Source organism: Martes martes (genome assembly GCF_963455335.1).
Source record: "Martes martes genome assembly, chromosome: X".
Classification (NCBI taxonomy): Eukaryota; Metazoa; Chordata; class Mammalia; order Carnivora; family Mustelidae; genus Martes; species Martes martes.
Genome location: NC_137897.1, coordinates 37,282,604 through 37,296,758, shown reverse-complemented (window position 1 = coordinate 37,296,758; position 14,155 = coordinate 37,282,604). Strand labels below are relative to the sequence as shown.

Here is a 14,155-nt window from a genome sequence, read left to right as displayed (position 1 = left end):
GTCAAATTAATAAATCAAAATTTTGATTCTTTGGAAAAAGTAACAAAGCACGTAACCCAAAGAGGAACTAGACAAAAATGGAGCAAAAGGATGAGGAATACAAAAGAGAATGAACCAGATTGTTTTTCAAATGAGTAACATAAGTAACATTGGTGCTCTAAACAAGAGAGGGGGGAAGAGGAGGAGGAAATCCAGCCTAAGTCATTTTGGAACAGTCTTTTGACTAAATCCAGTAAAGCTAAAGAAAAAAACAACTCTGAAAATAAATGCTGAACTCTAGTTAATAGGTTCATTTTTTCTGACATTGACATCAGTTAGATATTCCGAAATGGCTTTTGGGGTCTTTTAGTATGAGCAAATACGTAAATATTTTGACAGTAATTGGAATCAGGTTTCTGACTGTTGGAGATGAGCCTTACCGATGTGGAAAGGGGAACTCCAGCATGTACTCCACTGTACTGACTGGAATTGGATGTATCAGTATAAACGCATGGGTTTTAACGTATCTATTTTTATCTGTCACCGACAGAAATGGAAGGGGATATAGCTAAATGTGAATATCTAGATCTACCTATATTTATAGATATCTTGACTGTCTTGCAGTGACAAGCACAAAGAAGTGCTTGAAAAATGGTGGAACAATTAAAAGGAAGGAGGAGAGGAAGGAAAACTTCTTCCTCGAAGTAGATTGCCAACTAATATGTGCAGAAGGAATGATGGAATTAAGAAGTCACCATTTGGCAGCATCATCAATGATTTGGGCAAAATCCTCGACTGACGCTAGCAGTTTAATGAAGAACTTGGTATTTACCCAATCTCAAAGTATCTCCTCACAAAATTCTTATTAGTCGGAAAGGAAGAATAGTAACTTTACAGGGGAGAAACTTGGCATACACCACCCTAACCAAGTGATCACACTTAACCTCACCATTGATGGTTAAAATATTCATGACGTACCTGTTCCTTTGATGAATGAGGACACCGCATTTCTCTTTTGGTGTTCTTGTCAAAAAGCCATAAACAAAAAACCATTCAGCCATTGAATCGACTCAAGAGGAAACCAGGAAACGTTAGTCAAATCTAAATTGAATAACATTCTCCCAATTATCTGGCCTATTCTCTTCAACAATATCAAGGTCAGGAAAGACAAAGAAAGATGGAAGAAGTGTTCCAGATTAAAGGATAAGGAAGAGATAGGACAATTAATGAATAATGTTAGGTCAGATTTTGGACCAGATGTTTTAAAATTTGGGTGTTTTTTGTTTTGTTTTGTTTTTGTTTTTTTTTGTTTTTGTTTTTGTTTTTTGCCAAGAGGGATATTAACACAATATGAATAGGTATTTTAGATTAGAAAGTAGCATTTTGTTAATAATAAGGTTTTGATTTTGATTGTTGTACTTCAGTTATGTAAGAGAATGTCCTCGTTATTAGGAAATATGCACTGAAGTATTTAAGAGTAAAGGGGCGTGATGTCTGCTATTTACTCTAAAATGGAAAAAAAATTGTATGTGTAGAGGGAATGATACAACAGATATGGTAAAATAGAAAACAATTGGAGGAATCTGGGTGAGGATAACCAGGAGTTCCTTGTACTATTCTTGCAATTTTTCTATTGGGTTGTAACTGTCTCAATTTAAAAAGTAACAAGAAAGAAATATTTTAAAATATTTGTAAGAACATGTAAGAGGATAATTTTGTTCTATAGGATTTTTTGAATTCACAGAAAGTGCAAACCATTACGGGAAAAAACGATCTATTTGAGTCAAGTAAAATGACACATTCACATACAACAAAGAAGTCTGTAAGTGGATTAAAAGACAAACCACAAACTAGGAGAAGATGTTTGCTATGCCTAAGATTATATAGAACATATTTTAAAAATTACAAATGATCAAATACAGAAATTAACAAAGGATATAAATAGAGGAATCATTGAAGAAGGTAACAAGCATGTGAAAAGATAACCAACTGCATAGGAATTAGGGAGAAACAATTTAAAGTAACAACCATTTACCACTGAATATATAGTTAGATGCTTGCTCAAAATTATACGATTGGATAATACCCATTGTTGAAAGAATGAAGGGGAGAAGGAACTTTCTTAACTGGTTCAACAATTCTGGAGATTGTTTAGCAAGATCCAGTGAAGTTGAAGTTGTGAACAATTCCATCTTTAGGCATGTGGATAATCTCTAAAGGAATAGGAGAGGGTTGTTCATTGCAGCATTGTTAATAACTAGTGAAAAATTGGCAGCAACTTAATTGTTATTAACAGATGACATCAACAGATGACAACAGATGGATCAGTAATTTGTAGTATAATCATACAATGCATTTAAAATGAATAAAATATATCTACATCTGTTAACATGTAGAAATCTCAAAAAAATTTTAGGTGGAAAAAGCAGGTAGCAGCAATTTGTAGTGCAAAATTTATAAACATAGAGAACAATAATGTATGTTGTAAACAAAGAAAATGGTGATGTATGTTGTGAAAATTAGTAAAGGGAAACCTCACTGAAATGGAGTTGGGAGGCTAGAAGACGGAGCTGGTACCACTTGATGTCAATTACAGGAAGAATTGTCAGTTACAGGCCCTAGCAGAAGAATTCTCAGCTGAAAAAATGATCAATTACAGACTCCAATAGGAAAAAGCTGTACATTTTATCTCCTGTAAGAAATAAACTACCCCTGCAATTTAGCCAATGAGAAACCCAATCACTCTGAACTCTTGCTTTTCTGCAATGGATTTTTGTTCAGAATAACTCCTTCCAACTTCCTCCTTCTTCCACATAAAGTAACATTCCTCTCCTTTGTTAGTTAGACTGACTCAGGGTTTTGCTGCAGCTAGAATGTTCCAAATTGGAATTCTTTGCCATTCCCAAATTGCAATTCTCTGCTGTTCCCGAATAAATCCATTCTTGGTGCTACAATAACTTCTATTTTTAAGGTTAACATTGTCTGTGAATGAGAAAGGAGATAGAGTTCCTGCCTTGGAATAATTTGGCATTTGAAGAAAGTCAAGTGAGTATGATTACAATTCACTACCACTGAAGCCACAATGACAGGGCCCCTAATACAGATGGGGGAGTGGAGAAGAGGAAGGAATATTTCCCAGAAATGGCAAAGCCTTCCATGTCTCTTTCCCACACTGAAACAAGTCCTGAAAAATAAGAAGGGGTTACCCAGATGAAAGGAAGGAAGGGTGTTTCTAGCAGATAGTGACATTTGCAAAATCCACAGGAGAGAAACCACAGAGCCCTGTTTGGAAACTGCCAGTGGTTTCTCAGAGCTGGGGCGGGCGGGGGGCAAAGAAAGCGACGATGGTATTGGAAGGCAACCCCGGACATAGGTATCACGAATTATAAGAGGATGGCTCTGGAGGGAAGATTAGTTAGTGGTTTTTTTGTTTGTTTGTTTGTTTGTTTTGTTTTTTTGGTGGTTGTTTTAAAGAAAACCAGGCAGGAAATAATGGGGCCTCAACCGAGCAGGAGAGAGGGGCGACTGAGAGATACCAAAGTGTCTGAGCAGTATGACTCGGGGAGGGGTTGGCGGTAGGTGAGGGGAGATGATTCCAGGAGGTTCCTGGCCTGGGCATCTTGGGTGCATGATGGAAAGACGGGCGCTGCGTTTTGTGCCACCTAACCCCGCCCCGGCCACCCTGATGAGACCAGGAACAAGCACCTTACACACGTTTAGTTCAGGTATAAAAATGTACAGGAGGAGGACTGAGGATGGTGGTTAGGACTGAACGGGTTTTCACGGGGTTGGGGGTGGGGTGGGAGTGTGGTTTTGGATCCATCTCGAACGTTTTAACTACAAAATGAAAGCTGATGTAACTGTGACATTAGGCGGTGCTAACATTTCTGAGATCGCGCGGATGTCACATTGTTTTCTGCACTTTTCTGTGTTTGAACTAAATGTAATAAGCCAATGGCCGAAGAATGCGGTTAGAATCGGAGGAGCCTAAGCTCTAGAAAGGGGTTAAACCACAAAGCGGCGGGGGCGGGGAGTGCTGTGGTTGTCAGTCTTTGTGTGCACAGTGCGTGTGGAGAGAAAAGCCTCCGGAGACCGCACTCGGCGGGGTGGGTGAGGGTGGGCGGGGAAGGAGGAGCGCGGGGGGAACTTCCTGCCTGGCCCCGCCCCGGCCCGCCCCGGCCCCCCCCGGCCCCGCCCCGCCCCCTCCGGCCAGCCGCAGCTCCTCCTCCTTCCGTGACGCCGCCTCCCGTTTCTAGGTAACGTGGGGGGTGGGGTTTAAACAACGCCGCCGAGAGGTGGCCGCTCCCTGCTGGCCCCTCTTCTCGGCCCCTTGACCCTCGGACGCTGAGAGCCATGGCCCTGCCGCTGCTGCCTGGCAACAGTTTCAGCCGCAACGTGAGTAGTGAGGGCGCCCGAAGTCAGAGGTCCGGGCCAGAATCTGGGGTCCAGGCGTGGCCACCTCTCCCGACCCTACTCAAGCATCCTCCTGCTGCATTGGGCACAACTTGGACCAAACTTCGTAGGCCAGTGGAACCCTTACTCTCTGTCTCCCCTTCCCCCAGTCTAACTGCATTTGGTTGCTTTTAACTACAGCAGATACATAAGTAGATTCTTCATGGGGGGCAGGACCCGCGAACGTAGCAAGGGGTAGTGAAGGTGGTAACAACCATCGTTGAGCGTGTAAGCTATGCCAGGTGCCATGCTTCAGTCGCTTTGCACGGCATTTGCTGCTTAGGTCCTATTTTTATTCCCATTTTACAGTTGAGGAAACTGAGGCACGGAGCAATGAATCACTCCCTGATTGGCCAGAGTTACAAAGCTTCAGTGTGAAATTGGGTTTCTCCCAGGCAACCTGTCTCCACAGCCCAGGTGCCTAGTCATGGTCCTTAATAGCCCGTGTGGAAGAAAGAAATAGAGTTGCTGTTACTAAAGCAAAGAAACCTGGGCCCCTGGAGGCTGCTGAGGCCAAGAGGTAATCAGGGTTCCACCAGTCTGTAAAGTTCTGTCCTAAGCTTTATAGAGCGAAGCCTCCAAACTTGGAGTTTTTTCCTCGCTGAGGACTGAGAGGAGCTTGTTTCAAAAGAAGATGAAATTACAAAACAATGCAACACGACAACACAAAAAACCCTGAGCACCGAAGAATCTTGTCTGTAATAAATAGCCCCTTATTTAAACAACAGCAGAAAAGTGATTCGTGCTTTCCTTTACACTGGTCACCACATTTTCCTGGGGGTTGCCAGTTGCGTCTCCAGAAGAAGGTAGGTGATAACACGAGTGGGAGGGAACTCCAGGGAGCCCCTCAAGGTGTTTGTGTAAAGCTCTGGTTAATGTAGAGCGCAGGCAGTGGATTAAATGAAGCCTTTGACCTTCTGGATTCCAAAGTGTCTGTTTCCAAGTTGTTGGCCCTAAAGTCCCAGTCCTTTGTAGCTTCAGGCCACTGAATTCTGACCTCCACGGGTCGGTTGGCCTGACCGAGTTGCTTGTTGAACCGTGATTTGTGTAATTTTTTGGTTGATGGGTAAAGGCCGGCTTTCCCGCCCAGCTTCGCCCTTTGCTAAGCTTCAGCCAGCCATACCAAGAAGGAGGACCCCAGAGAGGGAGGCCACGCAAAAAGATTCCAGACATAAAAAAGCATGTTACATAGGAATAATTTTAATAAAAATTGAAAGCAGCTTGGGCCCTGCAACGCTTTAGATGACCGATGATCCCCTCCTAAGAAGCACCCAGCTCCCACATGCAGTGATGAAGAGTAGCACTTTCATGAGAGATTTTACAATCTGCGAAGCTGTACTGAGTGTACTTTGTTTTGTCTTTATTGGGAAGTACAACACGTCCAGAGAAATGCATAATGAAGGAACACCAAATGAACATCAAGAAACAAAGTATTAACCAGTACTCCAAAAGCTTCTCCCTTTTTTTTGAAACTATTTTTTCCCCCAAAGATTTTATTTATTTACTTATTTGACAGAGATCACAAGTAGGCAGAGAGGCAGGCAGAGAGAGAGAGAGGAGGAAGCAGGCCCCCCACTAAGCAGAGAGCCCGATGCGGGGCTCGATCCCAGGACCCTGAGACCATGACCTGAGCGGAAGGCAGAGACTTTAACCCACTGAGCCACCCAGGTGTCCCCCAAAGCCTCTCTCTTGATTGGGGTTGTCAGATTGAGCAGATAAAAATACATGTCCCCAATGCTGCAGGGGACCCACTTAGACTGAAAGCTTGCTTGTTGTTGATCTCAAATTCAAATTTAACTGGACATCTTGTATTTTTCGGGGCAACCCCACCTATCACTCTTTCCGATCATTACCCCCTTTGCTTTTACTGTCCAGAGTTAACTACCCTGAATGTGGGGACTTCTTATCAGTGCGATTGTCTGGTGTTCTTTTGTGACTGGCTTGTGTTTAGCTCAATATTATGTTTGTGAGATTTGTCCATGGGGCTGTCTCTAGAGGTAGTTTGCTGATTTTCCTTGCTCTGTAATATTCCACGGTGTGAGTATGAAATCATTTATATATCCGTAGATAGAGATAAGGCTTGTTTGGGGTTATTAAGACTATTTCGCTGTGACTATTCTTAATCACGTCTGTTGGTACAATTGCTGGATCATATGGTTTTCATTATGTTCTGCTTTAGTGGATGCTGTCAAAGTGCTTAAACCAATTTAAATCCCCAGCAGCACCTTATGTTCCTCTCTTTCCACATCCTAACACTTGATATGGTTGGCCTTTTAAATTGTAGTTATTTTGATCAGCAAGTATAGGGAAACTGTAGTTCCAATCTGTACTTGCCCAATTCCTAATGAACCTGAGCACGATTTACTGGTCATTTGGATGTTCTCTTTTGTGTAGTACTTGTCTCTTACCTACTCTTTCTGCTGGTTTGTCTGCCCCCCCCTTTTTTTTTTACTTAGTGAAATGTAGAAGTTCTGTATAGATTTTGGATGTGACTCTCGTCTGACATCTGTGTTGGCAAATATCTCTAGTCTGTGGCTGGCCTTTTCACTTTTTTTTTTTTTAAGATTTTATTTATTTATTTGAGAGAGAGAGAATGAGAGAGAGAGCGAGCAAGTTCAGAGGGAGAAGCACACCCCCTGCTGAGCAGGGAGCCTGATGCGGGACTCTATCCTGGGACTCCAGAATCGTGACCTGAGCTGGAGGCAGTCGCTCAACCAACTGAGCCACCCAGGCACCCTGGCCTTTTTACTTTCTCAGTGGTGTTTTTGATGAGTAATTGTTCCTTTAGCGATTTTTTTGGTTCTTCTTTAAGAAATTGCTCCTTATGCCAAGTTCATCATGGTATTTTTCTGTGTTGTCTTCTGGAAATTTTGTTGTTTTTACCTTTCACGTTTAGATTTCTAATCTAGTAGAAATGTGTGTGTGTGTGTGTGTGTGTGTGCGCGCGCGCGCGCGCGCACGCATGCAAAAAGGAGTATGGGTCAGGTTATATTTTTTCCTATATGGCTATTCATTTGACCCAGAACCAATTGTTAACACAAGTTAACGGAGTAAGTTTTAAAGATCTTACTGGCTCTATGCCATGATTCATGAATTGGTAGTATCCAGTGGAGCAGAGAAAAAAGAGCTCTGAAGAGCTCTCCCAGCAAGACATTTTATAGGCAGAAGGGGGGGGGGCGTTACAGTAGGCAAAAATTGGATTGGTTACTATAAGGTTACATTCCTTATGGGGTATGATAGCAAGGGCTTTTTAGGTAGATTACCTAAGTCATGCTGATCAGGCGATTCATGACTGGCTGGTGTAAGGTTCAGTTTCGGGGACAGCCAAAACTGTAAGTTAAGTTTCAGTTTGTGGCTTGGGGCTTAGCATGATCAACTCCATTTAGGGCCTGTTGTTTTATCTTTAACACATTTTTGGAAAAGACCACCCTTTCCCTACTTCTCTGCAGAGCTGCTACCTTTGTTATAAGTATCCAAATACATGTAGGTCTGCTTCTAGATTTGTGAATGTACTTAAAAAATTATTTACTTTATGCCTCAGACCAATAGGCGTGTGTGTGCATGTAAATTAGGGAATGACAGTATACTTATTAGGTATCTTAGGCTGTCATTTAACAGATTATTATTTATATATGGAGAGTCCTTGTATGTGCCCAAATCAGATGGCTATATTTACATTAACCTTGGTACTGACTGTGTTGCCAAAAAACTAATATTATTTAAAAAACTTGTACTTAGTTAAAAGATCAGATGTTCTCTGGTGCATAGAGTGGTCAAAAATTCAGTAGAGCCAAATCTGGCTTTTTTGTTTTTAATCATTAGTCCCCCTGCCCATTACAGAGCCATGCTTGCTGAATTAGATTATCAAGTGAAAAACCTTGGCCTCCTGGAGACAGCATAATTACTGGCTGTTTGGGTTTAAAATTATAACACAAGCTAACTTTTACTGCTTTTTCTTGGAAATTAAAAAGGAACTTGTTTCTCCCCCTAATTAGCTGCTGATAGTCAGTCCTGAGCAATAGATTGATTTCAGCCCACAGCTACGTGATGTGCAGCCTGTATTTCTCTCTCTGAAATACAAGAAGTATTGTGCTTCCTAAAATATAAGCACTTGTACCACCGATGACATTAAAATTATTTTGATGTGAATTAATTGAAAACCTTAGGGAAAGGTCACAGATAAATTCCAGACACACGGTATCTTTTTCCAGCTATGTACATGCTGGATTTATTTTGAGCTAAGAGAATCTCAGGCATATTGTCAAAAATAATAGGACATTAAAGTTAAAAGGGACATTTCCAGCCAAAGCTGAAAATCTTTCCTATAGCATTTTGGGTAGATGGTTGGATAGCTGATCCTGAATGCCCCTAGTGAATAATGAGGATTACACTTTGCTTTTTATGAAGCTACCTTGCCACCATCTTAGGAGGGTTTGTTGTCAATAGTCCATCTCTAATTTGTAGTGAAGCAACTGTTTTCCTTAGAAGAAAATAAAATATTTGAATTCACAGCAGTAGAATAAAACAAAAATTCAGAATCTCTCTGTCTCTCTTAGAAAAGGGTGTGGGCAATACCTTGAAATTTATTTTTATCTAAAGTAATATAAACCTACTTACTAATATATAAGGAAATAAGGTTCTTTGGGAAATTTACCAGCAATTTAAATGATGAACAGCTGAAGGACACACTATGAGGAATGCGTAATATACATACTGACATCATCATGGGATGTAGATAAATCAATTTAAATTTAGCACAATGACAAAGGTAATCGTAAAACAATGACTTCATGCACAGGATGGAGGTTTTCCCTGATCTAAAATTCTGCTTACATATTTCTGTTTATATTCTTAGTGGTCAATTCCATTGCCTGAAAATAACCTGCATCAGGTGCAAACCCTTATGAGATCAGTTTAATGGATCATGGCCAACATTTAAAAAAAAAAGCAAAATTGACTAGAAAATAATTAAAAAAAATCAGAGTAATGTGTGATGGCATGGGAACAGTAAGCATTCTTCTGCGAACTTTTTCTTTCTGTCATGTGTGGCATGTGAACTGGGTTGCGCTCAAACCTGTTTGTTATTGTGGTTGCAGAGTGTGAAACACGTTCTCATTAGAGCTGTCTCCACCAGTTCGTGCTGTTTTCAGCACCTTTTCAATTCAGTTTTCTGTTTTCAGTTTTCAATTCAGTACTTCAGTTTCCTTCCAGGCCAGGTCTAGTCTTTTACCCTTCTAGGAGCTTCAACAGAGCCTATCAGATTTTTTTTTTCTTAAATTACTGTAAAATTCACATAACATAAAACTGACCACTAGCCATTTGAATGGGTATCATTCACTGGCATATGGTACCTTCACAGTGTTTTGCAATGTTCACCTCAACGAGTTCAGAGACGTTGTCTTCATCCCAAATTTCAATCTCTTTATCTCAAAGGGACTTTGAAATGTTTTTCAGCTCTCAGGGACCTCCTGTGTGTAAATGATTAGAATGATCCCTGAGTTGTAGATGTAATGATTCAGTAATAATCGTCTCTTCTGAGTAAAGAGTAATAGGTTTCTGTGGATTTGTTAATTTTGGTCAACTTAGTGATCTGCTCTGTGTGGTTTCCCTTTCCTGCAAAGGATATCAACTTTAATGCAGGGTTGGGGGGAGGTGGTACATAGTAGAGGAAGCTTCAGGGTTTTTTTTCCCTTACTGTAAAATTTCTTACTTGATTTTTTCCCCTTTCCCCTTATCCAAGTAGGCCTAAAAATCCTCTCATAGTTTCTATTATCGAGGGCCCTAGTAAGATATGATGTGTGGTATGTGGTATCAGCAAAAGTAGTTTTCTCCCCTATTTGAAACTAAAAATGACTTCTAGCCAGCTTTTCTTGAAAAAAAAAAATAGGCAATCAAGCCTAGCTTACCTTTCTTTCCTTTTTATACATTTATACTTTTAGAAAATTCATAAAGCAGCATAATGCATTTCTGTTCAGTAACTGTTTTAATCCAAGATGGGATTTACTTTTTAAAAGGCTCAGTTGATTTAATTTAAATAGATGTTATAAATTCATTTTAATTAATGCTGTTTACAACATGAAAATACATTGACAATGTTAAATAAGTTACTAAAACCATATGGCAAAGCGATATGAATACAAATACAGCCTAAGACTTAATTTTATATGAGACTTAAAAGTTAAGCTTTATGAGGTGTCTGGGTGGCTCCAGAGGTTGAGTGTCTGACTCTTGGTTTGGGCTCAGGCTATGGTCTTTAGGGTCGTGAGATCAAGCCCTGCATGGGGCTCTGCGCTCAGCGAGGAATCTGCTTTTGAATTCCCTCCCTCTGCTCCGCCCTCCCCGTGCTCTTGCTTTCTCTGTCTCTCTCAAATAAATAAATCTTTAAAAAAAAGAATATTATTTTCTTAAAAACAAAGAATAAAAATTACCTCTTAAATGTGCCTGTGCTGGTGTTTTGCCCCATAAATACTGAATTCTGGGTCAAATTTGAGAGAAGCACACATGGATTTCATTTTCAACTAAAATGAGATTTCTGACTTTACTCTTGATACCTGCTAACAAGGAAAGCTTTGCTTATAGGAATCAGAAGTTGAAAAACCACAGCAAAATTGTCACTGCTTCCCTATGAGTGACAGGATACTTGACTTTCATATCTATTTGGAACTGGCATGCGTATATGTTCAACTTTATAAGCAGTTGCTGAACTGTCTTCCAAGGTGGCTATATCATTTTGCATTCCCATCAGCAGTGAATGAGTGTTGCTGTTACTCAGAATCCTCATGAATAGCTGGTATTGTCAGTGTTTGAATTTTAGCTGTTCTAATAAAGGTACAGAGGTATGTCATCCTGATTGAAACTTTTTTCCCCTGGCAGTTAATGATGTTGAACATCTTTTTGTGTACTTACTTGCCCCCCATCTATCCTCTTCGGTGAAATTTCTGTTCATGTGTTTTGCCTGTCTTTAATTGGATTATTTCTTTCCTATTGCATTTTGAGAGTTATTTATATATTCTGGAGACAAGTTCATTGTTGGATATATGCTTTGCAAATATTTTCTTCCAGTCTGTGGCTTGAATTTTCATTCTCTTCAGGCTAGAAAATATGTGTACATTTCTAAAGATAAAATACAACATGAATCCAAATTGATATTTCCAGTGCAAATGAAAGATTATAGAGTTTTTAATTTATCTTCTTTGATTCTGTAGTTATCTTTTACTTATATTGAGAATCTTGCTTCATGAGGATGTTAGCGTGATTTTCTTGCTTTATCCTACCATAAATAAAAATATATATATAATATATATCCATATAATAGTTTCTGATCAATAATAACATTATTAACAATTTGAGTTTTCAAATGCTTTAATATTTCCTTGTAGTTCTTCTGTTTTATATATCCCATTAGGAATATGTGGTCAAATTATTGAGTTTTAATTTCATTTAAATGGTTCTGACAGTATCGTTAGGTCCCCAACTTAACACCCTGTTAGGTTCATTCATTTCATTTTGCTTTTGTTTTTTTTCTTCTTCTTTTTTTTAATTTAAAATTTTTTAAAGACTATTTATCTGAGAGAGAGAGAGAAAGAGGAAAGAGTACAAGCAGGAGGAGGAACAGAGGGAGAGGGAGGAGCAGACTCCCTGCTGAGCAGAGAGCCCAATGTAGGACTGGATCCTAGGACCCTGAGATCCAGACCTGAGCCAGAGGCAGAAGCTTAACCATCTGAGCCACCCAGGCACCCCTAATTTAAATTTTAGATACTTAACACACAGTGCAATATTGGTTTCTGGAGTAAAATTCAGTGATTCATCACTTACATGGATCTTGCTTTTCTAACTTTTAAGAATTTTGCTTTACTACAGAGTAAAAATAAAACATTTATGTGGTTTCAGAGTCAAATTTACAAAGTGAGGTGCATTCAGTCAGGTAGAGCTTTTATCCTTGTCCCTTCAATCTTTTTATCTCTCTCTCTTCCCTCTATAAGTAGCTTAACCCAAAACTGTTTTAAATCTTTTCTTTTTCAGGGTGTGGTGCCTAAACAATGAATCTTGGAACACTGAAAAAAAAAATTAAATTAAATTAAAAATAAAATAAGATAATTGTTTTTAAAAAACCCAGCAAATTTTAAAATATATTCACATGGTCTCTTACTAAACAAATGGTAGCATACCCTATCCATTGTCTTCCAACTTCTGTTTTTCCTTCTAACAGTGTATCTTGGAGATTGCTTCATCGTAGTGGACAGTTTTCCTCATGCCCTTGGAATGTGTCCTCCATTCACAGCTACTTACTCCATTGTGTGGACATACCATAGTTTGTTCAGCCCACCCCCTTTTAATCTATAGTTGCATTATTTCCAGTGTTTTGCTATAACAAATACTGCTGCAAAAAATAGCCAAAGTTGGGTTTCAAAAGAAACTACGGAAAAAGTAGAATGGCAGCCTGTAGTATGGGAGACGATATCTGCGAAAGCCTCTATGTGATGAGGGACTTCTGTCCAGTGTATATAAAAGGAGTAGAGGATCTGAACAGACGTTGCTCCAAAAAACTTTTACAAAGAGCCAACAACACTTGAAAAGATGTGCAATATCATTAGTCATTAGGAAAATTCAAATCAAAACCCCAATGAGCTGTTACGCTATCCCTGCTGGGATGGCTATAACGAAAAGACAGTAACTGGTGTTAGCAAGGATGTGGAGAAATTGGAAGCCCCGTGCATTGCTGGTGGGAATACAGAACAGTGCTGCTGCTATGGAAAATTTGTTGTTTCACAGAAGTTTAAAGATAGAGGTACTGTATGACGCAGCACCCCCAGGTATACAAGAGAAGAGACATGTATGTCCATAAAAAATGCAAATGTGAATGTTTACAACATTATTCATATTGGCCCCCAAATTGGAAATAACCCAAATGTCCATCCACTGACAAATGGATAAATAAAATGTGGTATGAGCCATACAATGGAATATTATTTGGCCATAAAAATACTGATACTGTAAACAACATGTAAAAGAGTGCAAGTTGTATGAGACCGTTTGTGTGAAATGTACAGCATAGGCAAATCTATAGAGACAGAAAGTAGATGAATGGTTGTTGAGGCCCGTGTCGGGGAGGGGATGAAATGAGGAGTCACTGCTAATGGGTATGAGGTTCCTTTTTGGGATGATGAATGCATTCTAAAGTGAGATTGTGGGGATGATTGCACAACTTTGCAGTTATGGTAAACTCCATTGAATTATATATTTTAAGTGGGTGAACTTAAAAATATATAAATTATACCTCAGTAAAGCTGTTGGAAAATAAATAGCCAAAGAAAGGAGTTGGTGTGGGGCGCCTGGGTCGCCCAGTGGGTTAAAGCCTCTGCCTTCGGCTCAGGTCATGATCCCAGGGTCCTGGGATTGAGCCCCGCATCCAGCTCTCTGTTCAGCGGGGAGCCTGCTTCTCCCTCTCTGTCTCTGCCTGCCTCTCTGCCTACTTGTGATCTCTGTCTGTCAAATAAATAAATAAAATCTTTAAAAAAAAAAAAAAAGGAGTTGGTGGTGCGGAATCGCTAGGCAAACAAGAGGTGTCTCTCGTGCCAGGATCATGGGATGGTTTTTGATTGAAAGGATTTTGTTACTTGTTTCCAGTAACTACTGAAATGTCCTTGAAATCCCATTAATGCAGACTGGGCCAGGTCGTGAAGCTGTCATTCATACTTCGGATGTTATTCCATTGCCATTCCTA

General features: G+C 39.8%; 1 protein-coding gene across 2 annotated transcripts in view; it reads left to right on the top strand.

Moving 5' to 3' along the window:
* Positions 1-4,248: 4,248 nt before the first annotated feature.
* Positions 4,249-14,155, top strand: part of EFHC2 (EF-hand domain containing 2) — a 186,538-nt gene continuing 176,631 nt past the window's right edge. Inside the window, exon 1 of one of the 2 annotated variants that reach the window (XM_080795161.1) lies at positions 4,249-4,374. In XM_080795161.1, coding sequence (XP_080651287.1) covers positions 4,333-4,374 — 42 coding nt within the window. In that variant the 5' untranslated portion in view covers positions 4,249-4,332. Of the gene's footprint in view, positions 4,375-7,710; positions 7,764-14,155 lie in introns of those variants that run through there. The other variant, XM_080795162.1, reaches the window with a different exon arrangement.